The sequence below is a fragment of the Rhinoderma darwinii genome, chromosome 9 (assembly GCF_050947455.1).
Source record: "Rhinoderma darwinii isolate aRhiDar2 chromosome 9, aRhiDar2.hap1, whole genome shotgun sequence".
NCBI classification, from domain to species: Eukaryota; Metazoa; Chordata; class Amphibia; order Anura; family Rhinodermatidae; genus Rhinoderma; species Rhinoderma darwinii.
The window spans coordinates 25,389,562-25,405,748 of NC_134695.1; the positions used below are offsets into that span (position 1 = coordinate 25,389,562).

The 16,187-nt window shown below is 41.4% G+C and overlaps 1 protein-coding gene across 2 annotated transcripts in view; it reads left to right on the forward strand.

The window, feature by feature from the left end:
- PC (pyruvate carboxylase) overlaps positions 1-16,187 on the forward strand; it is a 417,282-nt gene that overhangs the window by 62,259 nt on the left and 338,836 nt on the right. For both annotated transcript variants that reach the window (XM_075837394.1, XM_075837395.1), the window contains exons 5-7: positions 273-418; positions 5,368-5,485; positions 8,152-8,303. In XM_075837394.1, the coding sequence (XP_075693509.1) occupies positions 273-418; positions 5,368-5,485; positions 8,152-8,303 (416 nt within the window). The remainder of the gene's footprint in view (positions 1-272; positions 419-5,367; positions 5,486-8,151; positions 8,304-16,187) is intronic.

The window sequence follows — 16,187 nt, forward strand, 5'->3', positions numbered from 1 at the left end:
AAGATTTTAATAATGGGTATTTATTACGGAGTAGCTATTTAAACATACTTCTAGGTTCATTGACTTCCTATAAAATTTGCCATAGTGCATGTAACAGAGGGATGTAATACAGATCGTAAGCTCGTCTGGTAGCGGACTAATGGGAATCAATATATTTTTTGAAAGCGATCTACAAAACGGATGATGATTATAATGATTTCTGTATTGTGAGTAAAGTCCAGCATACCTTGTGGAAAATGAAGTCCGTTCTGACCCCCATATTTCCTTAACAGGTGTTCCAGTTGTTCCAGGCACAGACGCTCCTATTACTTGTCTAACAGAAGCCAAAGAATTCTCAAACAAATATGGATTTCCTATAATCTTCAAGGCTGCTTATGGAGGTGGCGGACGAGGCATGAGAGTGGTTCGAAGTTATGAGGTATAGTTTTCCTATGGTTTCTGGAGATTCTAACATATTAAAATTTTTACACCGCTATTTTTTTTTATAAAATAATGTTTTTCGAGAGTTCTGTATGCAAACAGAGCGGCACACAAGCACAGTTAGGCCTTATTCACACCAGTATATCCGATTTGCATCCACAAAAAAACAAACTGTTGTTTTTCATCCATTTTTTTTTCTTCACTTCAAGCGCTTCCTCGTCTCACTTTTCTTGTTTTTTTTTTCCTGGATTTCTTTAGCAACTCATCTGTGAAAAACGGACAGCACACGGATGTTGTCCGTGTGCTGTCGGTCTTTTTCACGCGCCCTTAGACTTCAATGGGCAAGTCTGGTCTGCAAAAACGGACCAAAATAGGACATGCTGTGAGTTTCATGCAACTATCACAGGCTCCGTTTAAAAAAAAAAACGGATATGTGAATAGCCGCATTGACTTGTATGAGTCAGTGTGCTGCCTGTTGTTAAGATGCACAGCACACTGACAAGAAACACATTTGTGTGAATAAGGTCTAACCGCATGCTGTATACTCATGATTTGTATGTAGGTAAACGCAAACAGTACAATGTCTCATATGGTTTATGCATCTAAAATCCATCTTGAAGATGTACTTCCCACTTACAATTAAAAAAAATGTAAACCGAAAAAAGACATTCGGCTTCCCAAAAAATAAAAATGGAATAATAAAACCATGCATAGGATGCCATCTGCTATAGTTTCCATTAACAGGGTGTGGGTCCTCCAATCATTTATCAAAAGTTGTGTCCCATTTACACGTGGCAATGATCGAGAAAATGACCTTTTGTACGTTACGCTCATTCCTGAAACAGGGCAGCGAACGAACGCTTGTTCGTCAGCGGATTTAATCTTTTATGCTGCCTTGAAAATCATTGTTGTCGGCAGGACATCTAACTGGGGATGTGCTGCCAACATTGAATGGTATGGTTCATAACGATCGTTCGACCTCATCGTTTAAATTGGCCCATGTAAAGGGGCTTTTAATGAGCTTTAATCGATCTGTATTTATCGGCGCTCGTTCTGGGCACATATCTGCCCGTGTAAACCCAGCTTTCGTATTTTCGTTTCAGGGGATGCTCCGTTTACTGATTCTCATATTTACATTTTATCAGTTCACTGTTTACACCCCATTTAATGGAAAAGGTTCTGTATAATCCACACTTCTCTTCACCCAGCTCTTCTGGAATTGCCAAACAGCTAAATTATTATGCACAATTGTCTTCTGTTAGGGTATGTTCACACAGGGTGGAAATGTTGTGTAAAAGCAGACCGCGTATCGCCCTGATTGCCGCAGGGAATTCCGGCAGAAAACCACACCAAATTGTGGTGCAGTTTTTCGGCCGGAAAGTCTGCTGCGCAAAAACTGCAAGTAAAAAAGAAAAAGTTTAAGGGCTCGTTCACACGTAATGGAATTGCTGCGTATTTTCCTTCCGGAATTGCGGACCGAAAATACGTAGCAGAATACAGTAGTAGCAAAGTGGGTGAGATTTAATAAATCTCATCCACGCGCTGCGTAAAAGCAGCATGTCAATTCCTGTTGCGGAAAGTTGACTGAATTGCTGCGTTTTTCAGAGAAGATGTCTTCATCTCCCAGCATTGCAAAAAACGCAGCAAAATACACACCATTTTCTGCAGTAAAAAACACTGAAAATGGTGCGGTTTTTCCACAGCTGAATTTCTGCTAGTTTAAATGGAAATGCTGCAGAAATATTCTGCAGCAATTCCGTTACGTGTAGACAAGCCCTCCTACTTACCCACAGCCGTGGTGACTCATCCCTCTGCCGTCCTGTAGCCCGGCCTCATCGGATGACGCTTCATCCCATTTGACCGCTGCAGCTAATCACAGGCTGCAGCGGTCACATGGGATGAAACGTCATCCTAGGAGGCCGGCCTGGATGAAGAATCACAGACTTGTTTTTTTCTGAGTTGAGATCTATTTTTGCGGAATCCGCCGCAACAATCGTAGCATCCGCAGCTTGTTGCGGGTTTTACCTCCCCATTGAATTCAATAGGGAAAACCTGCAGCGATTATGCAAATACAATTAACATGCTGTGGATTAAAAAAAAACGCACTGCAGGTCAATTTTTGACTTTTTTCCGCTTGTCATTTACGCAGCTTGTGAATGATATTTGTTAAAATCTCATCCACTCTGCTGCTACTGCATTATGTATGTCCGAAAAGAAATTCACGTAATTACGCTACGTGTGAGCTCAGCCTTTTACTGTGTAAACTATACAGAAAATTCTGCCTCAAAATTCCAGGGCCTTAGGGTCACTTGGTATTCCATCTTTTCCCGTTTCTTTTGATTTCCATTTGCTTCCTTTATGCCACATTCAAATACATCTAACTTCTAGTGTTTATTACTTAATGATGCCCTCCAGGTCCTTTTCAGCTGATTAGGATAAATACTCATTGGTTTTCCCAAGCCCTAAATATTCTGATCCCTTCATAGTTCCCCCACCACTGCAGCTCCAGGCCCCGGCTCTGCATGCTGCTGGGTTTAATTTTCAGGTCTCCGGCTATAACAGATGGTATTCTGCTCCCGCTAAAGAAGTATTACTAAGAGCTTCTATGAGCAGCTGAGACGCAGCGTTTACTGTATGTTTATTTCATATTTGTTACAGATTCCCTAGCAGTAGAAGGCTCGCTCTGCTGCGCACAATCTCTTAGTTGTTGGATATTGTTTATGTAAAAATCTTTTTTTTTTGTTGTCTTGTATAACGGCACAGGGCAGGATTTTGCTGTAGCCAATGGATTACATTATCCTTCACTATATTGTGAGGGGCGAACCCAGTGACATTGTGGTCGGTCAGTGCGGTACGCCATTCTTCTAGTGGGGCAGTAGTCTGCATGGTAGCTGCTAATTTCACCCGGTAGCCGTAGTGCAGTGTACGTTCTTCAATACTTCCCATTTTGCTGCCTCCCCAGCTACAATTCTCTTCCAGGTGTGGAAGAAATGTTGTGTAAGGACTCGGTGAGTTTTGTCGCTGAGACCTGACACTATACAGACTCCTGTCACCAAGCAGTGTCGTGTCAAACTGCTTTTTGGGGTGCTTTTATTGGCTGCAGTTGGTATTTCCTATAAGGTAGGACAGTGGTCTCCGACCTGTAGCTGTTGTAAAACCACATCTTCCAGCATGCCATGACGGCCTGCATCTGTCAATACCTGCTGGAAGTTGTAGGTTTGCTACAGGTCTTCTGGTGTGGGAAATCTAGTAAGGCTGACTAGGTCTCATGCACACAGGCCTCTAAGCGGTCTGTAGGAGCCTGTGTAACAATATACAGAGTCCTTGTAGTTCCGTAACTGAAGGGCTGTAGGGAGTCCGTATACCGCCTTATGGTGCTGTGTGGTGTGCTGTGTTTTTTAGCTATTCATCCGAAGGGGCATACCACAATTTCTTTCTGATGGATGGATTTGAAATCTGACAGGAAAAAAACTTTGCATTCCTCTGTGTGAACAACCAGAGGCATATCGGCATGCAGTATGTTCCCATAAAAGTTCATAATGTAGGTGGTGCCCTATTGGAGCTCCGTATAACTCCTATTGTACAGGGCTGTAATATGACCATGTCCAGTGAGGCCTTAGGGTGTATTTACATGTGTTTTTTTTCACATGATTTGTTGCTTTTTTTTTGTTAAAACCGCTGTGGTGTTTGCCATGATTACAAAAATCGCTGCAAAAGAACGGGACAAAAAAAAAAAGCATTGTATAAATACACCCTTCACTGGCTGCTGTGACCTTATTGGTTGTCCACCAGCTTTTCATGAAGAAAATGTAAAATGCTGAGTATCATTTCTAATGACTTGATAGAAGAGGAGAACTTACAATAAGTGATGGAAATTCTTTTTTATATATAAATATATAGTTGTTTTTTTTATCACTGATTGCGATCTTTTAGGGATATAGTGTTTTTCAAATATCGATGTTACTGTATATTGGTTAGTAAGTAATCTCTGCATGTATTGATAGATGATGCAGACATCTGCATCATCTATCAATAGATGCAGAGATTAATTACTAACCAATATACAGTAACATCGATATTTGAAAAACACTATATCCCTAAAAGATCGCAATCCGTGATAAAATAAGTACATGCTCTGGGGAAAACTAACAAAGATATTTAAATAAAGCAGTGAATTCTATATAAATATATAGTGTATAAGTTTCGTGGTATCGTTTTTCTTTGTACTGATGACATATCTCCACCAGATAGGTCATCAGTACATGATCTGTGGGGGTCCGACACCCTGACCTGAACCCCACACAGATCAGCTGGTCCGGTGCCTCCGTGCTTTTAATTTGATTTACGTGAATAGGAGCAGTTCTGCAGCACGGCCACTATGCTATGTACGGAGCCAACTGCTTCCGGGCTCCGTACATAGCATTATGTGCCATAACATCCGGTTCCCACAGGCCACCAGGAGTGGCTGATATGTGCGGGTTCCGGGTTTCTGACCCGCACCGATGATCTACTGATGAGCTATCCAGTGGATAGATAGGTCATCAGTTGTTAGAAGGTGGACAATCCCTTTAAGTAATGCAGTAGTCTTAGTACTGTAACGTATATAGGGCTCATGTGTCCCAAATTAATATAGTAAATTTCTACCAGCATTTGTCCTAATGGACCCAGTTTGACTTGATAAGTTACATAAGGCTCACATATAGCAGTTCTTTTACTACTTACTACAATGTGTCTAATATTGGAATGAAGTTGTAAATGCCCCAAAGGATGATGAAGCCCATACTATAGTGTTGTAAACGTAAAACCAAATGGGGTAAGAATTAAGTTACTGGTCAGAATTCACTCTCGCTGTACCTGGTCAGTTGTGTGTAGAGCAGTGTCCGATTACCAGTGTAACACAACATGCATGATTTTTTTTTAAAAATTAAAACACCTGAATCTCTGCAGGAGCTGGAAGAGAATTATACACGGGCATATTCAGAGGCCCTGTCCGCTTTTGGAAACGGAGCCCTATTTCTTGAGAAGTTCATTGAAAAGCCACGTCACATAGAGGTCCAGATACTTGGTAAGTAAACCTCTAAGCATGGCAAATAGGTTGGCATCCTATCTTCTTCAAATTTGTGCCCCATATGTTTTGGTGTTCGTCAGAAAGTGAATATAAATTGTATGGAGGGGGAACTGTCTGAAATTCTACTATATTTTATTTGCGTTGCATACAGGGCATTATGAATAAAAAGACCCTGGTTCCTACAAATCCCGTTGCAGAGCGGCATGTCCTAAGACATTGCCCCCTACCAGGCAAGCCATCGCTTTCCCTGCGCAGACACACAGGAAAATGGCTGCCAGCTGGGGAGAGGGTGGTATGGCCTGGACATACTGTAGGATCCCTGTTTTTTTTTACAAAATATCCTGCATACAAAGCAGATCAAATCCAGTAGGGGAACTTCAAACCTTCTTGCCAATTGCAGATATGAAACTATTATTATTATTATGGCACTGTACAATTTTTCCAGAAACTTTCACTGAACATCATGATCAAACCTTCTCCTTCTTTTTGCACCCAATTTATCTTTTAAAATATATTTAAAGTTTACCTCCTGGTTATTTATCCATATAGTTGGGCTTTGTTCACACTTGCCTTAATTCTTTTTTGCATGCTGCACTATTGTTTCCAGTAAAAATACGGAAATGGATGGACCCTTGAAATCTGAAATCTGTTGCGACATGGGTCCGTCAGATGTTATTGCTGTTGTAAAACAAAATCTGCCAGTATGAACACAGCCTTGTTCAGTTTTTTTCTTTTATGCGAAGGTATTGCAGAAAATGAATCCTGAATATTTAAAGTGCTATAGTCCATACAAGTAATACAACAGGAAAACCTATCCCGCAGTCAACCATAAAACATTAATAATACAAACCGATAGTAAGAGTCCACCGTTAGGGTGCCAACCCTGAGGTGCGCTTCGGCTTGAGCCTTCGTCGGCTCTTCAGTCTACCAGGGGTCTGATCACACAAGTGCAGTATGTGTTATTTTGAAATTTTCCGTGCATTCAGAACCCAGCCCATAGCAGGGCATTTTCTAGACACTACTATTTTTCCTTTCCACTGCGCATGCCAAGGAGGGGCGTTTCACACAGAATTGCTTCTTTATATAAAAGTGTTTTCTGGTTCGAAACCCCACATGTATTAGCATACTTGTTTTGGCACAGTAATGCTGTGGTGCCCCACTACAAAGTGTGAACACAAATTAAGGCCTTATTCACACGAACGTGTTATACGTCCGTGCTACACGCGTGATTTTCACGCGCGTCGTACGGACCTATTTTAGTGAATGGGGCCATTCAGACTTTCTGAGAATTTCACGCAGCGTACGCGCTGCGTGAAACTCATGACATGTCCTATATTTGCCTGTGTTTCCCGCTGCACGCACCCATTGAAGTCAATGGGTGCGTGTAAATCGCACTCGGCACACGGAAGCACTTCAGGGTGCCGCGTGTGATTCGCGCAAAAGCAGTAATACCTGTGAATGAAAACAGAAACACCACATGCTTTTCTGTTTGTAAACATAAAACCAGAGTGTCATCAAAAATCACGCAGCCGTGCACCATATTCTGATGACACACGGACCTTTTGCGCACGCAAAACACAGCGTTGTTTGCGCACGCAAAATGGACACGTCCGTGTGAATAAGGCCCTAAGTGTTCCTCCAGTCAAAACCTCCTTAAAATGTAAGCCCGTTGTTCGGAGGCAGCTCACCACACCGAATGTAAGATCGGACGGAAGAGTAACATTGGAGAGGCACTTTAAGGCTTACCTAAAATTCTACAAATTGCTTAGAGTGATACATTGACTAATATTCTGACTGGCAAGCCCTTCTTTATGATGATTGTCTCATAAGTTTGTCATTCATAGAAGTGTATCAACATATTGTCAGAAAAACATAATATAATGTAAATGAGTACCTTTAGGGCTTGTCCACATGTAGCGGATTTTGCTGCGTATTTTCCAAGACCTGCGGACAGAAAATACGCAGCAGAATACAGTAGCAGCAAAGTTGGTGAGATTTAACAAATCTCATCCACAAGATGCATAAAAATTCAGACCGGAAATTGACCTGCGGTGCGTATTTTTCGGACCGCAGCGTGTCAATTCCTGCTGTGGAAAGTGGACTGAAGTGCTGCATTTTTCAGGGGAGATATCACCATCTCTTAGCATTGAAAAAAGCGCAGGAAATGGTGTGTTTTTCCACAGCGGAATGTATGGTACTTTCAACTGAATTGCTGCAGAAATTTTCAGCAGCAATACCGTTACGTGTGGACAAGCCCTTACTCAAGATTCGATTTTTACATATGTGAAAAATTTCGAAAAAATCCTACATTTTGGATCCTTACGTCCACACACCAAGAAAATTGTGACCGCATACATGTGGCAAAAAAATTGTTGTTTATTAACACTGCCCCAAGCACCTTATGCATAGTTTCGACCCATGCAGGAGGGAGTCTTTATCAAGCCTTTTTTTTTTTTTTTTTGCCACGTGGATGCCATCACAAATCTTATTGGAGTGGATTTTCACGTATGACTTCAGTTATTTTTTAATGTTCTGGTCTGTGAGTTCAAAATTACACTGAAGGGACCACTGAGCCGGGGGTCTGTACAGCTGGATGCGTTGTATGAAACTTTATTTTTAGGTAACCTCTGTTAATAAAGATTCTTGAAACTTGTTTCTATCAGGTGACAAACACGGTAATGTGATACATCTTTATGAACGTGATTGCTCCATCCAGAGACGTCACCAGAAGGTGGTGGAGATAGCACCAGCTGCTCTGCTAGACCCTCAGCTCCGAGACCGACTGACCCATGATTCTGTTAAACTTGCAAAGCAGGTAAGGTTGACTGGGTGGTTTTCTGTGTAATTATATAGCCAGGATATTGCAAAACATGGTGGGTTCCCATGTTGGTTTGCCCAAGAAGTTGTCTTTCCACGGATCTACACCAGTTATTCCCAATTGGGTGCCCCTTTTGTGCCTGTTTTGCGGCCCTCAGCTGTTGGCAAATTCATATGGTGCAACTGCCTTTCCCAGGATTATGAGCAGGCATTAACGTTTCTATATGCGGAGTTCTTTAACCAACCGTAAAGGACAAAATTTCTACCTTTCTTCTCTGTTATGCTCTGTTCACACCTGACAGTCTCTGTTCAGAGACTACATCGGCAGTTCTGTCACATTTGATAGCAAGAATAGTGCAGCATGATAGTGAGGCATGTAACTCTATTGTTGCTGTCAAAGCTAAGGACAACACGACGAAACCGGCACTGCGTTGTAAGTTATGATGTTTGCACACGTCTATGTATGGGCTTTTTTATATGATTGTATTTGTGATCTGTTCCCTCCATATGAATTTTGCCTAAAAACTAGAATGAATCTTGGGAGATCTGTTTTGGAAATGTTGTTTTTTTTTTTTTTAAAAACTTATGTTTTGCTAAATCCAGACCTGACTCTGGCTGAATATTATGTCTGGCCTAATGATGGAACCAATGGCCTCATTTGAGACACTACATTGATCTACAAAATCTGCTGAGTTGGTCTAGTCTTAAAGTGAATAATTTTATCATCATGCCATTTTTAGTTTCAAAAAGTATTTATTAGTATAATGTTAAAATAGAAAACGTGAGAACATATCAGTGATGGTCCCCTTCGCAGAGGGATAAAGTAGAGAACAATCAAAACTGAAAGGTTAACGGTATGTGTGAGTGGGGATAAGGAGGGACAGAGAAGAGCATTACACACAAATATCAGATAGAAATAGAGCCATGATATTAATATTCACCATCAGCCACTTAATCATATAAAGTACAGAACATCTACGTATTCAGAGGGTTCTACACACAGGCAAAGGAAGATGTTATAATGAGGTACTCACAATTAACTCTGTCAATAACAGCATTAAGATGAGCAAGATTGAATCTAGGATTAGGCATCTGGGGTGGAATGGCCCCCAACAAACTTATGGGTAGTCATTTTGTAACTCTAAACTGACGTATGGCAGAAATGAGGGAACAGGCATCTGTCCATAAAGCCGTAACATGAGGGCAGGACCACCATATATGATAAATAGTGCCCTCAGATGCAAAACCTCTAAAACGGCTGCCAGGGACCATGGGCTATATAGTGTGAAGGCGCTCTGGAACTAAATACCCTCTATGTAGGAATTTGGTCGATGCCTATTTGAGAGGGTGTGTACAGTACCATTCTCTCAATATTATAGGATAGTTCATCTTGTGTAGGAAAGAGAAAAGTTGAACAGCTTGGTAATGTTCTGAAAGGGGGTGGCTTAAAAGTAGTAGTAAAATGGGTTTATGTCCTCAATTGTCCCCCTTTTTAGTGAAGTTGTGAACTCTAGTAAGCCTCTTAGAAAACCACCAACTGAAACTAGTGTTTTGTAAACCAGAGAGAAATGGCATAATTCCAAATATAGAAGTCACTGGAGAGTAATGAGATTGAAGGCCTTGTTTAAACCGAACTGTGTGCCGAAGGAGTAAGGGCTGGTATGACGGAAGGGAAAGATTCTTTAGGGTAGGCGATAAGGGTGAGGTCATCCACATCTGCGCTCCCCAGGAGTATGGAGTAAAGTGGGCGAGTTCGAAAGAGACCTAGAGCGGTTCCCTGTCCGGTGGGAGGTGGGTCAATATTAGTTGGGCCACTCTAGCTGCTTTATAATATTTGATCAGGTTGGAGACCAAGAGACCACCAGATCTCTTATGCAAATACATAATTCATGTCAATATCCGGGGGGTTTTATTCCACAGTAATTTAAAAATTTCCTTTTGTAGGGCTTGCAAATCCCTGTTTGGGATAGGGATAGGAACGGTTCTGTACAAATGAAGGAGTCTAGGGAGAGTTACTATTTTAATTGTATTGATTCTACCCATCCAAGAAAGTGGCAATTTGTCCCAGTTAAGGAGATCAGCTCGAATGGCCTTATATAATGGAGGGTAATTACACTTCTAAAGGGTGCCAAGGGAAGGGGTCAGGGATTTTCCTAAGTAGGAAAGGAAGTGCTTATGGATATGAAAACCAAAATTAAGCTCCAAGGATTTTTGTAAGGGAGGTGGAAGATTACAAAAAAGGGTTTCCGACTTGGATTGGTTTATGTGGAGACCTGCGACCGCGGAGAACGAGTCAAGGACTTTCATCCAATTTTGGAGGGAAGTTAAATGCTGGGTAAGAGTGAGGATTAGATCATCTGCAAAGAGACTTAGTTTATGTTCTCGATTCCCAACATGTATTCCTGATGTATCAGGTTCATCTCGAAGCATAATGGCCTAGGGGTTCCATAGCCAGTTAAAATAATGCGGGTGAGAGGGGGCAGCCCGGGCTAGTGCCCCTCCTTATATGCATAGCATGAAATTCGGTGGCTGGGAGTTTAAGGTATGCTTCAGGATTTGTATAGATGGCCTTTATAGCCTGAAGAAAGGATCCCTTTATTCCCATGCCATCCAGGACCTTGAAAAGGTACTCAGAAGAAAGGGTGTCGAAAGTCTTTTTAATATCAAGGACAAGAAGGACAATCTGTGAATTAGCGGTGTTAGCTGAATGAATGACGTTAAGGATTTTCCTAACATTGTCTGGGGCTTCTCGATTTGGGATAAAACCCACTTGATCTTTATGAACTGGATGAGGTAGAATTCTATTCAATCTTCTAGCAAGAATTAATGTAAGCATTTAGGTATGTATATGGAGGAGGGAGATCAGCCTGTAGGTACCAGGTATCAAGGGATACTTTTTAGGTATTGGTATGACTGTTATCATAGCTGAGAGGAATTCAGTAGGCATGGGTGGCCCCTCATTAAATTGCTGCAATAGTTTAGAATATGGACAGGTAAGTGTTGAGAAAATTTTTTGTAATATAAAGCAGAGAACCCATATGGCCCCTGGGTTTTTCCAAATTTCAGGTTCTTAAAGAGGCTCTGTCACCACATTATAAGTGGCCTATATTGTACATAATATGATCGGCGCTGTAATGTATATTACAGCAGTGTTTTTTTATTTAGAAAAACGATCTTTTTTTGACGGAGTTATGACCTATATTTGCTTTATGCTAATAAGTTTCTCAATGGACAACTGGGCGTGTTTTACTTTTTGACCAAGTGGGCGTTGTACAGAGTGTATGACGCTGACCAATCAGCGTCATACACTTCTCTCCATTCTGGGCTCTTTCTGGGGTTGGGGAGATCTGGAAGTTTTTTTTATTCACTTTTTGTTACAGTATACTTTCTAACTGGGCTTATCACACCGACTCACACAAGCTCTCTGACAGAAATGAGCTTGTTGATGATATGTAATCCTGCCTCTTTTGTGATTCTTAGCTGTGATTGGTCATTCAGTTTTGAATGACCAATCACAGCGATCGACGTCACAAGATTGCTCTCATTGGTCCTGTGCCAGCGAGCGGTGAGTGGCTGTTGTCACTTGCCAACGCGATCTTCTCCCTATCACCTTGTCATTTGACAGGGTGACAGTTTATTGTCCCAAAGTAACTGTACGTGGTAATGTGGCAAAGTACCGCCGACTTCGACGTACAGTTATGTGATTGAGCGGGGACGGGTAAAAGACAAGGGGGCACTCCGCCTGGAGAAAAAAAAAGTTCTATCTGCAGAGGCGCCAATCCTTCTTTACTGTGAGAACTGTGAATCTGGGGAATAGGCAACCGCAGGAGCTGTCACAGCAGAGACAGTAGATGGCTTTAAAATAAGCTTAGATAATTTCCTAGAATGAAAAAATATCAGCTCCTATGTGGAATTTTTTTTTTTCCATTCCTTCACTTTCTCCCATCCCTTGGTTGAACTTGACGGATATGTCTCTTTTTCAACTGTACTATGTAACCTCTGTATCCAGTTTTCTGGCACAGAAATTTTTAAAAAAAGGCTCAATTTGCATTGAAAGTAATGACTTTTGGGTGTTTTACGCCATCTGTGGCACTTTTTAAAAAAGGGGGGCGAGGTAATTGAGGCTCAACAAGTTTATTATAATTTATGCCAGAAACTGGCAAAAACTTTACTGGAAATCCTATGCCAGTTCCTAGCTAGATTTAACTCTGTGGGACATAGCAAGGCAGAGGCCCGTGACGTGCACCTTACCTTTTCCACCCAAATCCGTCTGCCCCCTTCCCGTGTCAGTCTATTCCCCCATTGGACAAAAGAAAAGTATACTCCCCTTACTGCTCCACTTCTCCTCCGTTCAGCAGGTCGTGGCTGATACAACGTACTGACGCCAGGCAGCGTCCGGACATTGTATGTGACCCAACACTGATGATGAGTGCTGCATCGCGTATCAGGTCCTGATGCTGCTCGGTGCCAGAATCTTGTATAAAACCGCAGCATGCTAATAGGACCCGAAGGGGAGAAGCGAAGAGGTGAAATTAAATGAAGGGGAGGGGAATGGATGACGCGTGACCGCACTCGTAGTACCACAATTGTAGCGCACCGCCGGCGTAAGATGTAACGGATTTGAAGACTGGTGTATGAAATGCTAGTGATAAATCGCTAGTGATTGCGGTGATAAATCGCTGTCCATAGGAGTGCGTTGTGTAGCTTGAAAATCTTTTCAAATCGCTCCAGTCAAGTGATTTGCTAGCTTTTTTTTTTTTATTATTTTTATTTTTTTTTAATCGCTACATGCTGGAGCGATTTTGATGAGATTTTCAAGCTACTTAATGCATTCTGATGGACATCGATTTATCCCAGCGATTTTTTTTTATTTTTTTTTCCTTGTAGTAACATAAATACATAAAGTCTAAGTCCAGTCCCAGCTTTGAGGGATCTAAAAGAAATTGCTGAACCAGAGGTTATCACTATTCCCTTACAACCCTGGAGTCATGATCTGACCAAAGCAGCATCCGCATGGAGTTTGTATGTTCTATCGTTAAATCTACATTTCTGAATACGTTCTTACTAATATGAACTGCTGTAGTGTAGATTGTGTAGTGGGAATATTAACATCACGTGGAATTGGTTTCTCATGACACGTCTTTGTATATCAAGTCTGAGGGGAAAACAGAGTTGTAGAATTTTGATGAAATTACGTTTATATTAATGTATTTATTCGCACATTGCACGGGAAGAATTAATTACATAATACACAATAATAAACTGAAAATCTGAAAAGCGTAGAGTTTACCCCACCAATATCCTGTGCCATGTGTGAAAAATTGGTCCAAATGACTTCGGGAGGCAGTTCAGTTTTTGACTGATTTTGGACTGCAGAAAATGTATTATAAAATGTAATAAAGGTTGTCATGACCCCCCGGCTTTCATTACTGTGGGACCTGTAATTGTGTGCAGTACAAGCTTGATCATGACTTTAATAAAACCCGAGTAGAAGGGCCCTCTTGGAGCAAGATGAAAAGGTCTTGCCACGTTGGGATATCACAGCCTCATCTGGTTATTAGATGTGTTCCAATGTCTGGTTACTGCAGACACTCTTGTTCGCTCTTGGTTCCAGTAGGGGGCAGCGGAGACATGGAATGTAGAAGAGAATGCTTCCCTTTGTTTCCTTTCTGTTATATCACTGTGTATAGGGAGACCTTTTTTTTTATACTGCTTGTAGATTCTCTTTAGGCTATTTAAAGTCGCTGTATATGTAATTTGTCCTGGTTTTGGTTTCTTGTGTTTATCAAGTAATAAGAACTTCAGATACAAATATAACCTTGTTGTTCAGAATTGTCTTGGTCAGCGCAGCCTTTGTATCCTAATTGCTAGTTCATGATTTACTCTTTTCTGCAGACAATCCTGGCAGTGACTATATGGGGCAGTCACCCGTGGCAGATTTTGTTGCCGAAATTCTCTGTGATTGAAAATCTGTTCCATTCATCTGAATGGAACTTGTAGAAAATCATGCACCTGCTGCAGAAACAACCGTATTCAGATGGACGGTGCCAGTTTTCAGTTGCAGAAAATTTCTTCAACAAAATCTGCGGCGTGTGACTGTACCCTTACAGGAAGAGGTTATGCCAGATAGGCTTTACTGCTGGACGCCAGTGTCACTGCACTCTCTAGGGTTACGTTCATTGACGATTGGTTCCCCCTGGCACATACATATCATTTTGAAGTTGGATCCATACGCCTATTTCCCAGGGATTCTATTATTACAGAGACTGTATTGCTGGTGCTGTTGTGCTGTGTTCATGCAGAACAGTTTATCGCAGCTCTTAAGGGTTATCTTATGTACTTTAGCAATTGAATTTCGTGTGTTGCCATCTGAATTGATGATTGACCTTGATATTACGCGTAGGTAGGAAATGTTTCCCGTGCTTTGATTTACATTCAATGCATTCCTGTCTCTCCTCCTCATAAAATCTGATGCACAGTGAATTAAGATACTTGTACGACTTCATCTTCTTTTATTAGAGCAATTTGTAAACACTGTTAAAAGCAATTGACTTTGAGTCTTCGCTGCCCTTATGATGTCTTGTGGGTTTTGGAGGTAATCCAGATTGCTGAAGGTTCTCAGCCTTTGTCACCGGCTGAGAGGGGACATCATGGGCTTGATAGAAATATAAGAGCATGTCTTGCCGCCTGCTGCTGCTTGCTTTGGCTTGCAATGTATTTATCTGTCATTTGGTTATCTGGCTTTACTGGGAGATAGTACTTGAAAATGAATGTACTGTCATTGTGATTTAGCTTGCAATCTTTTCAGTTTTTTTTTTTTTGTGTAGTTCCATCATTTTTGTGGCTCCTGATGACTTTCACTGGATCCTAGAGATTGCCAAATATCCCTTTTCACATGTAACTCCTGATCATGGATCAGTGGGAGCACTTGACGTTTCAGGTAGAAGCCTTGTAAGCAGAAGCAATGGTCAGATCAGGTCGAGTAGCTCTCCTCCAGAAGGAAGAAAACGGTCTCTCTAGTGCCACCTATAGGTGATTACCCTGTAAGTCAGTGTCCCTGCATGTCAGTGATGAGAGAAGTACTGGTGACACTGTATGGACAAGGAGAGAGGAGTATCATAATATGTGCTGCTACTGTTGTCTCCGTAAACGAGATATTTAACACTCGAGTAGTTCCTGTAAGAGAGGCAGATTATTCCCGTGACTACTTGTTTAATTGACATAATATTGGGGGAAATTGGTGTAAAACAATGGTCTCTTCGTTGAGAGCTAGGTGTAGCAGGTTTGGAAGGCAGCCATCAAGGAGATTTGATTATCTGGGGCTATGTGCTTATGCGTTTCCTACAAAATTTGAGTTGTCACTTGTACAAGCAGCGTAATTTGCCTGCCAAGAAATAACCAATCACAGATGTCTGGCTCACAATGCATATCTGTGTGCCAGACATAATTTGCCCCCCTATGAAAGTCCACGTTCACCTTGATGGCCGTGTTTCTGACCAGGTGGTTGTCCGCCCCGGCTTTGAAAATTTGACAACCTTTACAACACTAAGGATCTTCTCTACATTGGCTGTGCAGGGGAATGCAGTTTACTCCTCCTTGTGAACAGCTATTCACGTGTCCAGTTCTGAGAAGCTCCCGAAAAAAATGTGTATGTGATCAAGTCGACGTAGTCTAACCTATTATTATTAACCCCTTAACTCTATGGGTTGTTACAATTTAGCTTCTATCGAATTTATATATTTTTTTTATGTTTTAACCCTTTTATAAATAAAAAAAATATTTGTTACAGGGGTTATACCAGTATACCAGTTATATTTTTATCACTCTAGGTAATAAATGGGAAAAGGTTTTCTTTAACTAACTTTCAATTTTTTTTTTGGTT